The 16,899-nt window shown below is 41.5% G+C and overlaps 1 protein-coding gene across 1 annotated transcript in view; it reads left to right on the forward strand.

The window, feature by feature from the left end:
* Positions 1–16,899, forward strand: part of SND1 (staphylococcal nuclease and tudor domain containing 1) — a 453,621-nt gene that overhangs the window by 42,143 nt on the left and 394,579 nt on the right. Inside the window, exons 4-9 of the mRNA XM_081102419.1 lie at positions 1,367–1,445; positions 4,046–4,206; positions 4,948–5,039; positions 5,649–5,807; positions 7,037–7,143; positions 12,556–12,646. Coding sequence (XP_080958545.1) covers positions 1,367–1,445; positions 4,046–4,206; positions 4,948–5,039; positions 5,649–5,807; positions 7,037–7,143; positions 12,556–12,646 — 689 coding nt within the window. The remainder of the gene's footprint in view (positions 1–1,366; positions 1,446–4,045; positions 4,207–4,947; positions 5,040–5,648; positions 5,808–7,036; positions 7,144–12,555; positions 12,647–16,899) is intronic.

Below are 16,899 nucleotides of genomic sequence, written 5' to 3' on the forward strand. Positions count from 1 at the left end.
TTTTATGGCCAATCACCTTGTTTGTACCCCAGCTCTGTTCTTTTCATCCCCAACCTCTTGGCCGGGGATGAAACTGTTCAACTTTTCCCTTATTTGTTGAAACCTTCCTTTTGACTTTTCATTCTTTGTATTTCTGTTGTTTTGAAAGAACCAATGTAATATTTACTAATGTCAGATAGCTGTGTGTGTCTGGCCTCAGCAGTTACCTCAGTGCAAAGGTTCTTGTGATCCATGCTCAGCCTGAAAACCTGAGTCTCTTTTGTGTAAATATCATTCATCTTAACTTTTCTTGGTAAGAAAAGAGGCTCACAATTTGCCTTGAAGAAATTGGGGCATGCTAATGGCAAGGCATTTAGGTTGGGCTTGGGGGTGGTGTGTATACTTGTTTGCTTGCAGAAGACCTATGAATATAAATCTCACAGAACTTTATTCTGTGCTGACATTACCTATCAGCCAGACTACTGTGTTTCAGTTTATCGAGGAGCTTGTTTTCTGCCACATTAAACATTTTTATGTGGTGATTCCCTCATAGATGGCTTCCTTTATCGTTTTGGCTGACAAGCAGAGATTTAAGAGAACACACAGAACCTAAAAGCTTTTTCAGTAGCATGGAAATGCAATTAATGGTTCAAGTGCCCAGGTAAAACCTAATCGGGTTGGGTTTATGTTTACCTTTATTTTTCTTGCCTGCTCTGAAGGCTGCTGTTTGAGAGGTTAGAAATCTAGACACTGTCCCCTGTGCATCTTTGTCAAACTGCATAGCTTGTCTTGGTGTCCTGTTGGAACAAATGAAAGGACACCCTGAGAGGAACTGGACTTTCTGGTGTAAAATGTAATAGATAATCCTGAGCAAATCTGTCTAATTGTATGTATAGTATGTTTTTAATTCCTATGTACTTGGATATTTACGGACATTATTGTTTAATTCTCACAGAACCCAGCTAGGCAGGGACTCTTCTCATTTTATAGAGGAGTAGATTAATGCTGAGAGACCCTGTCTAAGATACTACATGGCAGAAGGTGTATTCAGCTCCAGGCCTTCCTCCTCAGGCAGTGCTCTGTGTACCCTCCTTGGGTGCCGCGTGCGTCTTGCTTTCTTGTCAACCTCCAGTAGCTATTGAGATTGCCTTTGGCCTGGGAGAGACACAAGAAACTTAGAAACAAGCCCTGAGAAAAAGCTTTATAGACCTTTGGGCCTTCGAGATTAGAGATTTTGGGAGAAAAGTTTTTCTGAAAAACACAACACTGCATTGCTGCCTTGTCCAATTCTCTGGCAACATCCTTCTCCTTGAAGAGCTGAGGGTGAAAGTGGGTTTCATTTGAGCACATTTGAATCTTGTGTTTAATTTTCTTTTTTTCTCCTCAGATACCAATGGGGAAAACATTGCAGAGTCTCTGGTTGCAGAGGGCTTGGCCACCCGGAGAGAAGGCATGAGAGCTAATAAGTAAGTCTTCATTACTCTCTGACCCTCTGCCTTCCTTCTACTCCACTGTGAGAGCTGGGGTTGCTCAAGGGAGGTTGGGTTGTCAACTCTACATTGGCTTTGCTGCATTTTCATTGCTCTCTCCTGACATTAACTGGGTAAGCTCTGGTGCTCTCTGGCTTTTAGGACATTCCTGCCCAGGTGTGGATTATTCTGAGCCAGCAGGTCATTCACCATTTGATGTGTGTAACTCCTTTAAAAAACGGGCTTTGATACAAGGCAGCTTTAGTCTTTATATCATAAGACTCAATAGGCTATGTCTTAAACCATACATCAGGGGAGGGGAACCTTTGTTCTGCCAAAGGCCATTTAGATATTTATAACATCATTCGAGGGCCATACAAAATTATCAACTTAAAAATTAGCCTGCTTTGGTCAAACATTTAATGCTTTGGCAGGACCAAACCAAATGATTTCGAGGGCCTTATGTGGCCTGTGGGCTAGATGTCCCCACCTCTGCCATAGATATTCAGCTCCAGAATATCCATCCACCTCAAAGATTCATTGAGTACTTACTATGTGCCAGGTTCTGTTCTAGACACTGAGAATAGAGCCATGAGCAAAACATACTTAGCTTCTGCTAACATTTTAATGGAGAGACAATAAACAAATGAACAAATAGATATCATGTGCAAGGAATAAGTGCAGTGAAAAATAAAGTGGAGAGAATAAATAGAATTCAAAGCAAAATCTGCTTAGAATTTAAACTAAGGGCTCAATGGGTGTTTTTTTTTAAAGTAAGGGAAATTTTCTCTCTTTCCAAAGCCTTTGAAGTCTGTTTTGGTAAATGGATCTATAGATACTTAATTAGTAGTAGGTAAAAATGGATTTGTTTAGCTAATGGCATTGTGAACTTATTAGAAATGAGTATAATATATGGAGGCTGTATAGCACATGTCATGTTGTACTTCACCAGTGTTGGCGCTCAGTAGGATGAATTGCAGCTGACTTTAACACTTTAGTCTCTGAAAAGTGATAAGCTACATCAGTAATTTGGAGGCTAAAGATGGTGTTTAAATCATTAAGTGCTGTATTATATGACTGTTGTCACTGTAGAGTGGCTTTGGATAAATATTTGCAAGGACTGTACTAATGATGGGGATGAGCAAAGGCAAAAATGCACTTTTTGCATTCTTCCCGTCTTCTTGGTCTTGGAGCCCAGTCGTTCACCATAAACTTCTGTGTCCTTTCTGACATCATAGAATCATTTGCTGGGAATTTGTTGAATTAAAACATTTGTCTTAGGTGGTGTTTTGGAAGCATGCTGAAGTTGTATCTTAAGGACAGTTGCTGGCATGATTTTAGGACGTTCCCCACCCCTGCCGTAGGTATTCAGTTCCAGAGTAATATCCATCCATCTCAAAAGATTTTAGGAATCCAATTTGCAATTTGCTACCGGGATGAAGAATTTTTAAAAAGCTCATAGTAGGATTATAGGATCTCAACAAATAAATCTCCACTGGTGTACCAATCCTTTTTTTCTTCAAAGTTGTCTTTTTATTTTTTAAATATATTTTTATTGATTTCAGAGAAGAAGGGAGAGAGATGGAAACATCAGTGATGAGAGGGAATTGTTGATCGGCTGCCTCCTGCATGCCCCACACTGCTGAGCATGTGCCCTAACCGGGAATCGAGCCACGCCTGCTGAGCTCTTCAAAGTTGTCTTGACTTAAAACCTCTTTTTCTCGGTTTTAAGGCTTGCTTCTGTCTCTTAAGCTACATTTTTTTCTTTTTTCATTGAATTCTGGATGTGATTTTGGTTCCCTGAGGATATGATTGTCTTTTTGGGTGGGGTTAGAAAGGTAGTTAAGACTTCTGGTTTGAGAAATCATAGGCAGGGGTCCCTCCTTAGCTATTCCTACTGACCGAGGGGAGAGTCCATTTATGCCTGCAGCCACCGATGGACCCTGGCATCCAGGCTGTGGAAAGGCCATGCAGGTTGCTCGCACATGTGTGAGAGTGAAGAGCAGAGCCATTTCTGATTTTGTTTGTTTGTCTGCTGACTTTCTGGCTGCTCTTGTATGTAGTGTGGTTTCCTGCCTGATGAAGGAGTCGTCTTTCATTTCAAACTGCCGTTGCTTAGCTGGCCTTAGTGAATATGTATGTAGTTTTGGGGTAATATCTGCAATAACAGTATTTGCTCTGCATTCTCCAGCCCTGTTCCGTGGACAACAGGGAGTAAGGGTGGTTCTTAGTCACTTTCTCTGCACTGTGTCCTGCTGGGCTCTGCCTGGATTTCAGTTCCGGAATCTGGATAGTTAAATGAAGCTGTACCCCCTGGAGCAGCTTCCCTCTGAGCCACCAACTTGTTCTCTTGTAATCACTGATGGTGGCAGTGCTGAGATATGTGTTTTTTGGATCTTCTCATTAAATGCTCTTACATTTGAATCTGTTGTTGAAACAAATCTGTGATCCTGAAGTTGCACTCATGGTGTTTTTCTGCTTATAGGCTTGGGTCTGAAACTATTGATCTGAAATAAATGTTTTGGTCTCTTCAAAGGAGACCCTGGCATTTCTGTTGTGAGCTCACTAACCACACATGTTTATTTTTCATGTCCCAGTCCTGAGCAGAACCGGCTTTCGGAGTGTGAGGAACAAGCGAAGGCAGCTAAGAAAGGGATGTGGAGTGACGGGAATGGTTCACATACTATCCGGGACCTCAAGTATACCATTGAGAACCCAAGGCACTTTGTGGACTCACACCACCAGAAGCCTGTTAACGGTGAGGCTGGCGGGCAAAGACAGATGTGACTCGGGGCGATTTCTTTCTATTTGCTCTCAAGCTGCCTGAGATTTATAAAGCCTATTTTGCTTATTTACTATCCAAGGGGAATTGTTAAGGGTAAAATGACACAGTGGTATTTTGGAAGAAAACTTGATCCAGTTCACATGGGTCACATCAGACATGCTTTGCAGGGGTTAGTCTTTGCTGGTATAGGGTGGCAAATGGCGGGTATTTTTGCACATTGGAGATCTTCCTGTTTTCTAAAAGATGGCTACTTAAATACCATCCTTGTAACCAAGGTAGAAATGTATATTCTTTATACATCTAAACACACGCACACACAATATAGTTCTGGCCCTACTTTGAGACCTTGTTAACACTGACTCAGTAAAATAAAATTATTGCCAATCCTGAATTGTTGTTAATTAGTTTTCACTGGGCATGTCCTACTAAGATGAGCAACTTACCTTAGTGATAACAAAACTTAGGTATGAGCCATGAGGCCCCAGAGGGTTCAGAAGACATGGAAGGCACTCCTCATCTGTGTTCCCCAGGAAAAGTTGTGGAAGGGTCTGTTGTGTGAATACTCATGATCTGCCAGCGCTTCATCATTTTTCAGAGGGAGGCTTTCCAGAGGGTGTTGGGGAGAGGAACTGTGTTCAATGCGGTTTGATTGGGCATTGTTTATCTCTGGTGTGAGTTTTGCTAATGACTTAAGCTATTTATTTTGTCATGTAGCTATCATCGAACACGTGCGAGACGGCAGTGTGGTCAGGGCCCTGCTCCTCCCAGATTACTACCTGGTTACCGTCATGCTGTCAGGGATCAAGGTCAGACCACTGGACTATGGGGTGGGTTTAGGGTTTGTTGAAGTGTTCAGTCATAGGTAGATTTTTCTACTTGTGGGCTTTGGATCTGCTGTTTCTTCCTAGAATGGGCCATGAGCTTTGGCTAGAGTACTTTAAACTTTGCAGTGGCACAAATCTAATTAATATTTTTTAAACTTTTAAGCACTCAGGGTCTATTTGGAATGGGCTGTGCAGAGAGATTGTTGAAATGTAGCAGTGGAGGATGGGAGGCTCTGAAGTTTGCTGAGTTTGGCTTATCTTAATGTGAAATACACATTTTGATTGGAAAAAAAAATGCCAAGGCTTTAATGCCAGACATTGATGAGTTTTTTTCTTGGCAAGGGGTCATTTCCAACTGATTAAAGTTATTTTCCCCATGATAACATGAGCTCTATTTGGCTTACCATGAAGTCTGAGATGATGTTATTTCCAGTTACTTTTCCCCAGAATGTTTTGAAAAGTGTTGGAAGCCCTGCCCTGAGACTTTCCCCGTGTAGCCTTGTTGGATTGTGCTTTCTGGGCGGCTCGGTGTGGTGTGTGTTGAGCACTCAGGTTAGGCTGTGTTACTCACTCACCTTACTTTTGCTGTAGTGCCCAACTTTTCGACGGGAAGCAGATGGCAGTGAAACACCAGAGCCTTTTGCCGCAGAAGCCAAATTTTTCACCGAGTCTCGACTGCTTCAGAGAGATGTTCAGATCATTCTGGAGAGCTGCCATAACCAGAATGTTCTGGGTACCATCCTTCATCCAGTGAGTGTTCCATGCCGGCTGGACTGTATGGGTTTGTTTCATCTACTGGTTTTTGCAGCATTTGCAAGTGAGATGTCACTTATCGGATAGAATTGGGCAGATCTGTGCAACTTCTCACTTTTAGGAAATTAATCTCAAATGTGACTGAATTTACAAGCGGAAGAGGAACAATGCTATCACTTATTTTTCCAAGTGTTGGTCGTCGAGGTTGTGCACAGGAAAGGTGGGAGGTTGCCACATCAATTAGAAGGGGCACTGAAACTTGCACGATAGGATTGCGAGTTTGCATGTAGGTCTAGAAGTTACCTATTTGGAGTATCTGTAGAACTATGGTGAGGAAATCTTTATGGAAAAATTTTTCTGTGTATGCCAGGCCTTATCCAGTTTCTCCCTAACTTGGCTACTGAGCAGGAAATAGATTCTTTATGTTCTGACTGTTGGTGAATTGTACCTTATTGTATACTTTGATAGTTGGGTTAATTCTTGGACAGAAAATGACCTTGTTTTTTAACACCCAAGTTTAAGTGGATTTTCATTATTATAACCAATACAGAGTAGACTACTGTTACTTATAATTTGGCTGGAGAATTCTTCGTTCATGGCAGTTGTGAAGGCTGGGAGGCTTGCTTTGGAATATGCCAAGGTCATGTCTGTTTCTTCTGGAGTGCGAGCTGTCTGCCCATGCCCTGCCAGATGGCTCTGTGTCATAGCAGAATGTGAACTGTAATTCATTGGGCGAAATGTACCTTAAGTTATTCCCTTACTCAGCTCGTTCTTCAGCTCTCCCCTTATGAAAAGGGGAGTAAGTGCTGATCTTAGCGAAGGAAATAATAAGGTGTAATCTCCACTAAAGATTAACATCCTCCTCTGCCCACAAGAAGAGCTATTGAAATGTCAATTCCATTCAATGCCACTAACATTTATCCTGTTCCTATTAGGTCAGAGTTACTATGCTGGTGTTGTGAGGACATGAAGCCAGGTTTGTGGAGAGGAGTCACAGAGTAGCTTGTCAGTCTTAGGGCTGGTTTCTTTCTTTCTTTCTTTTTTTGGTTAGGGCTGGTTTCTTAATGAGGAAACTGGCTCTACGGTTTTATTTTCGGGATTGTTGTTATTTAAATGAACTGCAGATTAGATTGTGACTATGTTAATTGTGTCAGAGGACTAGAGAAATTATTCACTTGCCATCGAATTTAATCTGTGCCTGCTTTCTCATGTGCTTTGTTTTTCAGAATGGCAACATCACAGAGCTCCTCCTGAAGGAAGGTTTTGCACGCTGTGTGGATTGGTCGATTGCAGTGTACACTCGGGGGGCGGAGAAGCTGAGGGCAGCTGAGAGGTAAGGTCTGTCAGGGAAACCTTCCAGCCAAAGATCTTGTTAAGGATCTTTGGGGAAAGAAATCTAGTGATCCCTCACTCATCTACGCCAGTGTCTGTTTTATTTCAGTAAAGGATTAGGGAAATTACACCACCATGCAGGATACATGTAGCAAAGACTACTGACCACTGCTGACGATGTTCCACTCTCCAGGCTCATATGGCTCATTTCACAATTATAAAATTACTAGAGGCCTGGCGCACAAAGTTTGTGCATGGGGGTGTGTGTCCCTCAGCCCAGCCAGCACCCTCTCCAATCTGGGATCTCTCTCACAATCCAGGACTGCTGGCTTCCAACCACTTGCCTGCCTGCCTGCCTGATTTCCCCTAACCACTCCCCTGCCAGCCTGATTGATGCCTAACTGCTCCCCTGCCAGCCCAATTGCTCCCAACTGTTCTCCCCTGCCGGCCCTATTTCCCCTAACTGCCCTCCCCTGCAGGCCTGATTGCCTCCAACTGCCCTCCCCTGCAGACCTGGTTGCCCCCAACTGTCCTACCCTGCTGGACTGGTCACCCCCAACTGCCCTCCCCTTCAGGCCTGGTCACACCCAACTGCCCTCCCCTTCAGGCCTGGTCACCCCCACCTGCCCTCCCCTTCAGGCCTGGTCACCCCCAACTGCCCTCCCTTGCAGGCCTGGTCACCCCCAACTGCCCTCCCCTGCAGGCCTGGTCACCCCCAACTGCCCTCCCCTTCAGGCCTGGTCACCCCCAACTGCCCTCCCCTGCAGGCCTGGTCACTCCCAACTGCCCTCCCCTGCAGGCCTGGTCACTCCCAACTGCCCTCCCCTGCAGGCCTGGTCACCCCCAACTGCTCTCCCCTGCCGGCCTGGTCACCCCTAACTGCCTTCCCCTGCTGGCCATCTTTGACCATATGGGGGCGGCCATCTTGTGTGTTGGAGTGATTGTCAATTTGCATATTATCTCTTTATTAGATAGGATACTGGTCTTGATAACTTCACATTTTTGCCTTTGAGGCACACAGCTGAGAGATGTGCAAGAACAAGAATTGAATGCCTATAATTTCCTTCCCTTCTCTTAGGTCTTTTATATCCTTCTACACCTGTAAGCAGGAATACTTGGCAACCTTTTATTAAAATAGGTTTTAATCTTGGGCATTTGATATGGTATGTCTGACAAAAGTAGATTAAGAAAAAGAATTATTATATTAAAGTGGTATTAGTCTTTAATGTTACACAATTACATTCAATTCAGAGATGCAGTACTCTTTATCAAGTACAGCATTCCAAATATCTCTGATTAATCTGTAATGCTCAGGTTTTTTTTTTTTTTTTGTTCAGAAAATCCTGTCTGTTATTCTAAATTATTACTTTGGTTCATAATGGTTATTGCATTCTTTAAGTTTCTGCCTCTCTGAAGAAAGTGAGTATAATGACAGTAGTATCTACATGTTTTATAACATCTCTGGGAGATTTTATAGATTTTTCAGAGTTCTTATCATTATAAAAGAGGTTTAGATCAAGGAATACAAATTATATTTAGATGACGTGATTACTTGCCTGCTGTTTTGCATGCTGTATTTGACTTGGTTGTGTTGTTGGTAAATCTCTATCAAAGTACTTCATGTATTTTTAAACTACTACAATGTGGCTTTGTATTTTTTCTCATTTTGCCATTTCTTTAAAAACAGTTGCAATACTGTTTTTGGAATATAGTTCCTTTCCCCTGCACATGTATCCATTGATTTGTAAATACTTGAAACAGCTGCTCATTCATTTATTTTTTTAAAGCTTTGCACATATTCCACTTACCTCTCTCAGTCTGACTCAAAGAATATCTACTGGGCTTAGTACTTGAAAAATTTTTCTGCCAACATGATTTCTTTACTTTGTTGTTGTTAATCCTCTCCCAAGGATAATTTTTAGAGGGAGGGATGGAGGGGGAGAGAGAGAGAATGGGAGAAACATTGATGTGAGAGAGACACATTGATTGGCTGCCTCCCTAACATGCCCCAACCTGGGCTGGTGATTGAACTTGCAACCCAGGTATGTGCCCTTGACTGGGAATTAAACCCGTGACCTTTCAGTTTGTGGGCTGATGCTCTAACCACTGAGCCACTGGCCAGGGTGATTTTTTTTTTAATTAAATCTTTATTGTTCAGATTATTACAGTTGTTCCCCCCCCCATAGCTCTCCTCCATTCAGTTTCCACCCCACCCTCTGCCCTTACCCCTCCCACTGTCCTCATCCATAGGTGTACAATTTTTGTCCAGTCTCTTCCTGCACCCCCACACCCCTTTCCCCCAAGAATTGTCAGTCCACTCCCTTTCTATGCCCCTGGTTCTATTATATTCACCAGTTTACTCTGTTCATCAGATTTTTTATTCACTTGATTTTTAGATTCACTTGTTGATAGATATGTATTTGCTGTTCATAATTTTTATCTTTACCTTTTTTTCTTCCTCTTCTTAAAGAATACCTTTCAGCACTTCATGTAATCCTGGTTTGGTGGTGATGAACTCCTTTAGCTTTTTCTTATCTGTGAAGCTCTTTATCTGACCTTCAATTCTGAATGATAGCTTTGCTGGATAAAGTAATCTTGCTATTCATCACTTTGAATATTTCTTGCCACTCCCTTCTGGCCTGCATAGTTTCTGTTGAGAAATCAGCTGACAGTCGTATGGGTACGCTCTTGTAGGTAACTGACTGTTTTTCTCTTGCTGCTTTTAAGATTCTCTCTTTGTCTTTTGCCCTTGGCATTTTAATTATGATGTGTCTTGGTGTGGTCCTCTTTAGATTCCTTTTATTTGGGGTTCTCTGTGCATCTTGGACTTGTAAGTCTATTTCTTTCACCAGATAGGAGAAGTTTTCTGTCATTATTTCTTCAAATAGGTTTTCAATATCTTGCTCTCGTTCTTCTGGCACCCCTATAATTTGGATGTTGGTAAATCCTTGAAGTTGTCCTTGAAGACTTGCTTGAAGTTGTCCCAGAGGCTCCTTACACTATCTTCATATTTTTAGATTCTTTTTTCTTTTTGCTTTTCTGGTTGGGTATTTTTTGTTTCTTCGTATTTCAAATCTTTGACTTGATTCTTGGGATCCTCTTGTCTGCTGTTGGATCTCTGTATATTATTCTTTATTTCAGTCAGTGTATGCTTAATTTCTAGTTGGTCTTTTTTCATATCCTCCAGGGTCTCACTAAATTTATCGGCAGTTTCTAGAAAATTCTTGAAAAACCTTATAACCGTGGTTTTGAACTCTATATCCAGTTATTTGCTTTCCTCTGTCATTTGTGACCTGTTTCTTTGTCTCTGCATTTTTTATGCTTCCCTGTGTTGGTAGAGTGGTTTTGTGTGCTAGGTGTCCTGTAGGGCTCAGTGGCTCAGCCTCCCCAGTTACCTGAGGTGGACACTCTTGGTGCACCCCTTAGAGGGCTTTGTGCATAGTCTTGTTGTAGTTAAGTCTTGATTTTGTAGGTATCACTGGGAGGAATTGACTTCCAGGCCAATTGTCTGTGAGAATCAGCTGTGTCTACGGTGGGAGAACTTCTGTGCTGAAGACACCCTTCTGGGGCAAGACTTGCTTCAGTGGGGCTTTGGTGCTCACTGAGTCTGCGCCCTGAGTGTGTCCCTTATGGATCTGAGTAGTTGTAATCTGGATGGTCCCACTCTGACCACTGGGTACACTGGCTCTTGGATCTAAGGAGGTGCTAATTTAGCCTCTGCCTGAGGCTACCCAGCAGGAGCTACGAAGAGATCTGCAGATTCCCCTTCCTTGTTTCCGGTTTGGAGGGGCCTAGATGAGGCCCAGCTGTGAAGTAATGCAAGCTGCTGTGGGGCCTTGGGCCTTCTCTTGGGAGTTTTGGGTCTGTCTGGCCCAGCTGCAATTTGTTAGGTAATTTTCAGGTTGCAAAGGGCCAGGCCTTTCATATGCAAAAGCCTCTGTCGGTAGCTTGGGTGGGGCAGGGTCTCAAAGAATCAACAGGGCGGAGCAAACAGCTATGGCTGATCCTCAGCCCTGCCCTAAGGGGCCCCGGTCTCAGTGTCCCGGTCTCAGTGTTCCGGTAGTCTCTGCAAGCACCTCTGAGAGAAAGCCGCCCTCGAGTTCTGAGTTCTGCCTGCTGCCAGACAGTCTAGTTTCTCTTTGTATGAGTCTGGGTCCCCGGAGACTTCCCGGAACTGGAGTTCAGAGCAGTCAGGGGCTTGTGACTCCCTCCCGATTCAAAAAGATTAAAAAAGACAGCCGAGTCCTCAGTTGCCAGTCCTTGCTGGGTGCGCCTCTGTACCTCTGCACTTTACTTCCGCGCCTCCTCTGAGTCTCAGTGTGCTTTTCTCTTTCCTTCTAGTTGTAGAATTTCCACTCAGCCAGCCTTCCTGTGGTTCTGGATGATGTCTGTTTTGCCTTTTCGTTGTATTTTTGAAGTTGTTGTGGGAGGCAGCCATTTCCGGTGTTTACCTATGCCACCATCTTGGTTTCTCCCCAGGGTGATTTTTAAAAACTTTTTGTTCGTGAACTTCTATTGTAGTTTTCCATTTTTTTTTTCTTTTCTTTTCTTTAAACTTTTAAAAATTTATTGATTTTTTTTACAGAGAGGAAGGGAGAGAGAGAGATAGAAACATCAATGAGAGAGAAATATCGATCAGCTGCCTCCTGAATACCCCCGACTGGGGATGTGCCTGCAACCAAGGTACATTCCTGTGACCGGAATCGAACCTGGGACCCTTCAGTCTCAAGGCCGACACTCTATCCACTGAGCCAAACCGGCTAGGGCTTGTCCATTTTTCTTATTCTTTAGATGCACACAGTGACAATTTTGTTTGTTTTCCATTTAAGATTTGGGTAGCTGATAACCTTTTCATAATTCAAATGGAAATTGAGCAGGCCTGTTTATTTAAAAAAATATAGTATGGGGCAAAAGTAGGTTTACAGTACACGAAACACAGTTTATTCTTGTATTATTTATTAATTATTAATGTATTTTCCATAGGAACAACTGTGAACCTACTTTTGCCCCACCCTGTATATTTGTTTGTTTAATATATGTGTTCTTCCCATTTAAAAGAACATTTGCTCTGTTTGTCATTCCAGTGCCTAGCACATAGTAGTCACTCAGAAGATGCTGGATAAGCCAGAGAGCTAATTATCAAGGTGGACTTGAATTGTCCATGTTCAAAAAATTGCATATTTAGATCTAATCTACCATTGATGGGTTTGTGGTTTATATATTCATCTTGGATAGCTGCATATACACTTTTTCTTGTGGCTGTTGTCACACTTTAATCTAATTTGACTGATGGCCTTTCTCCTGGGTGCCTTGTCGGTGGTAGGATTATGTACTGTTTGATTCCATGGTGATGGTGGATTCCCTTTGCTAACCTAATCTTTCTGAATGATTTGCATCCTTGCTTTGTTGTCAGGTTTGCTAAGGAACGCAGGCTGCGGATATGGAGAGACTATGTGGCTCCCACTGCTAACTTGGACCAAAAGGACAAGCAGTTTGTTGCCAAGGTGAGTCATTCTCAGCATCTTGAGATGCATAGTGATTGTTGTCAGGCTATTGATAATACAGAAATTTGAACAATCAATCAAAAGCTGAAGCATTTTTATTTCAAGGCAAGCCAGTGGTGTGTACAGGTGTATGCATGATCGCACATGTGTGTTTATGGTAGGGGACTTAGACACCATAGGAACTTTAAAATTACTTTTTGTAAATTTGCATAACTTCATTAGAAGTTCAGGTGTTAAAGTTGTGGACATTGCCATTTTGAAATATCACTTATATTTTAGGGGTTGTTTTTGTCTGCTTAGAAAATGCATTCTCTTAGATTTCCTATGCCCAGATTGTGTATGACCTCAAGTTTCTCTTTTGTTTTAGAACTCTCTTGGTTTTGGATTTTTTTAATGTGATTCTTTTTTTTTTTTTTGAGAGCTCTCCACTGCTGTGTCCTGGAATGGGTTTCTTTGATGGGAACTAGACCTACTAAATAGATTATTTGGTTCCAGTAGTGGTGCTATAAATGTTTTTTTCTTGCCCTGGCTGGTGAGCCCACTGGTTAGAGCGTTGGCCCATGCACCAAAGGATTGAGGGTTCGATTCTTGGTCAAGTACCTGGGTTGCAGGTTAGATCCTCAGCCTCAGCTGCAGTGCATTTGGGAGGCAGCCAGTCGATGTCTCCCTCTCTCACTCCCTCCCTCTAAAAATCATAAAGTGTTTTTCTTAGTTACAGGCTTTGGTACCTTGGTGGGGCAGTCCTATTCTCATTTTCCTCAAATGCTGTAATGTTTTCCATCCTATTTTTACTTTTGGCAAGAAATGCCGGACACTTTGTCTTTATGGACTAAAAGTGGTTAAATACTCATATCCTCTAACTGAGAGGTGGCTGTCCCAAATGTCGCCTAACAGTTTAATATGGAAAGCCACTAGGTGGCACTGTCAGCCTGAAAAATCCTGAAACGATTTATCTTAGAACAGTAAAATTTTAACAAAGTCTCTGAGGAATTGGCTGAATTTCTTCACTTTCTTTTTTTATGATGCTCAAAGGAATAGGTCACAGTGCTCATGTGGTCCCTTTCCGTTTTCTAGTATATGGTTTCCAAGCAGTGGTCAGGTTAACCACAATTGCACCTTTTAGTGGACATCAGTGGGAGTAGTTCCTGGTTGGATACTCCCTATGCATTTTCCCACTCTGACCAGACTAGGATGGGTCTTGGCTTTCTTGCTGTGTGAGGGCTGTGCTGGCATAGAAACCTAGACATGGGTGGCTGCTCCACCTAATTAGAACTTACTTGGTTATGCTTATGTTTCCTGTAATCTCTTCTATTTGAAGACTGTAACCACACAGTGAAAGGATGATTATTCACTCCACAAGGGAGGCAGGCGTTTCGTTTTCACCATCATCACTTCGAGGGCTTGTGATATTAGTAATGCAGATGAAGGTCCCGTTACCATGTATTGTCCCTACCAGCCCCCTTCTCAGTTGTAGAGAAACCTAGAAGATTTTGAGGTTTTGGACCGTTGATAGTTGGGGAACTAAGGCATTGCTGAAGAAATTCAAAATATTAGGTGACTGAGTCAGTAGCTTTGTATTGATCTTAAACCTGACTTTATTGGTAACTAGGAAAGGGAGAGCTGGCTTTAGAAACATTTTCTCCATTTTAAAAATCCAGGATCCCAGGATTCGTTTTGTGTTTTTGGTCTTTTCTGTTTAGTTTTAAAACATGGTGAGGCCTTTTTCATTACCATCAAGTTTTATTCATTACAGTGCCAGGATACAGGAGATTGCTTCTATTAACTATTTAATTGAGGATTATGATGAATAATCATTTTCCTGGAATATCTTAAATTTAGGTCATTTGGGTATAGGCCTGCTTAGAGAATAGAGAGAAAATGTGTTTGTAGGTAGATAAATAGTTTTAAAACTTTTTTGATTTTAAAAAAATTTCAGCATTATTTCTGTGTGTTTTTTTAAAAATATATATTTTATTGATTTTTTACAGAGAGGAAGGGAGAGGGATAGAGAGTTAGAAACATCGATGAGAGAGAAACATCGATCAGCTGCCTCCTGCACACCCCCTACTGGGGATGTGCCTGCAACCAAGGTACATGCCCTTGACCGGAATCGAACCCGGGACCCTTGAGTCCACAGGCTGACGCTCTATCCACTGAGCCAAACCGGTTAGGGCTATTTTTGTTTTTAAAACAAGAAAAAGCATAAAAAAGAAATGAAAAGACACTTATATTAGAAGAAACTACTATGACAGTTTTTTTCTTTTTAGCAAAGTTGACTGTCTACCACAGGGGTTGACAAACTATGGCCCGAGGGCCGAGTTTGTCCCACCACTTGTTTCTGTATGTTTGCAAGCTAAGAAAGGATTTTACATAGAAAAAAAAGTGATTTGTAGCACATGAAAGTTAGATGCAATAAAAATTCAGAGTCATGAATAAATTGGAATGTAGCCATATCTGTCTGTTTACATGTTGTCTGTAGCTGTCTTCATGATACAGTGGCAGAGGTGACCGGTTGTGAAACCATATGGCTTGTAAGACTTAAAATATTTGCTTTCTGACCCTTTACAGAAAAGTTTGTTGACCCTTCATCTATACTTGACCTGCTCAAAGTGCCTTGATATTAGGAACTTGAGCCAGAATGTAAATCAAAGCATTGCTTCTTTTCATCAAGAAAAGCTTGCTACAGAAAAAATGTCAGCAGTGTTCTCAGCGATGTAGTTGATTTATGTTGTGGTACAAGCTTCTTATATCATTGCAGACTGGTAGCCACTTTTGAGTAGTACTGATCTGTAATCTCTTGTATATAATTTTTATGTTTGTAAGTTTTTATTTTAATAAGACTTTAAAGAACTCTGTCTTATTAAGAAATTAGCTAGTCCAGTTTTCCTCTCCCTTAAGGCAGCCATTTTAACTCTTGGCAATCCAGATCTCTGAATAGAATGTTTATATTGTTCTTTTTTAAGTTTTTCAGTGTTAGATATAACTTCTTCTCTTCACACCGTGAAAGATGAGGATTTAGTTTTTTCACTCATGCATACATATTCACGGGTGTGCGTGTAGTTTTACCTAATCCTTCCATTAGGACTTTATCATAATTCTGGTTCACTTAATATTCAAAGTTTGGTAGGGAAATACTAATCACCATTGAGCCACATAGCATATTATGACTACTTTTCATTTCCTGCACAATTCTTTGTTTTAACTAGAGTTAATAATTTTAAAATGTAGGTGTATTTTGTACATACGGATTAATTTAACCCTCAGAGTCTACTTGTCTAAACCTCTGAAGAGATTGATTTAGTCTGTTAATTTTATCTTTTCAACAGTACTTTTCAGGAGCCTTATGACCCGTACCAATCTGGACTAGTTCTTTTTCCCTGATACAGAGCTGTCATCATTGGATTTCTTCACCATTATCCTGGGGTGTGGTTTTTGTTGTTGTTTTGCCTTATCCGTGGGTCGAAACTATGTTTTGCTGAATTCCATGGCTTATACTGCTTTTTTTTTTTATGTTAATTCTCACCCAAAAATATGTTTGTTTGTTTTATTTTATAGAAAGAAGAAGGGGTGAGGGCGGGGGGGTGGGGAAGGGAAGAGAGAGAGAGAGACAGAGAGAGAGAGAGAGAGAGAGAGAGAGAGAGAGAGACATCGATGTGAGAGAGAAACATGGAACAGTTGCCTCCCATACGTGCCTTGACTAGGGATTGAACCCACAACCTAGGTATGTGTCCTGGTCAGGAATTGAACCTGCAACTTTTGGTGTGTGGGACAACCCTCCAACCAACTGAGCCACTTGGCCAGGCTCCATGGCTTCTTTTTTACCATTTAATACTTTATTTTGGTGGCACATATTCTCTACCTTCTCGGGAAAAAGTGCTTGATAGGTAAATATTTTGGGACATTTCATGTCTATTCTATAATTACAATTTGATAGTTCATCTGGGTATAGAATTTTGTTAGAAGTTATTTTCCTTTGGAATTATGAAGACATTGCTTCACTGTCATTTAGCTATTAGAGAATTTTTGTTTTCTTGTTTTTTAGAGGTTTAAAAAGTCATTCTGATTCCCTGTCTTTGTATGATTTTTTTCTTTCTGCAGGATCTTAGCAAATCCTTTTTTCCCCTGAAATTTCAGTGATGCATTTTGTTTATGTGTGAACAGAGCTTTTTAAAAATTCTCTGAATGTTTTTCTTATTACTATTTTAAAAACAACATCTACTACTTGTTTCAGAAATGAATATCATATTAGCTTT

This window comes from Myotis nattereri, assembly GCF_964212035.1.
Source record: "Myotis nattereri genome assembly, chromosome: 11".
Classification (NCBI taxonomy): Eukaryota; Metazoa; Chordata; class Mammalia; order Chiroptera; family Vespertilionidae; genus Myotis; species Myotis nattereri.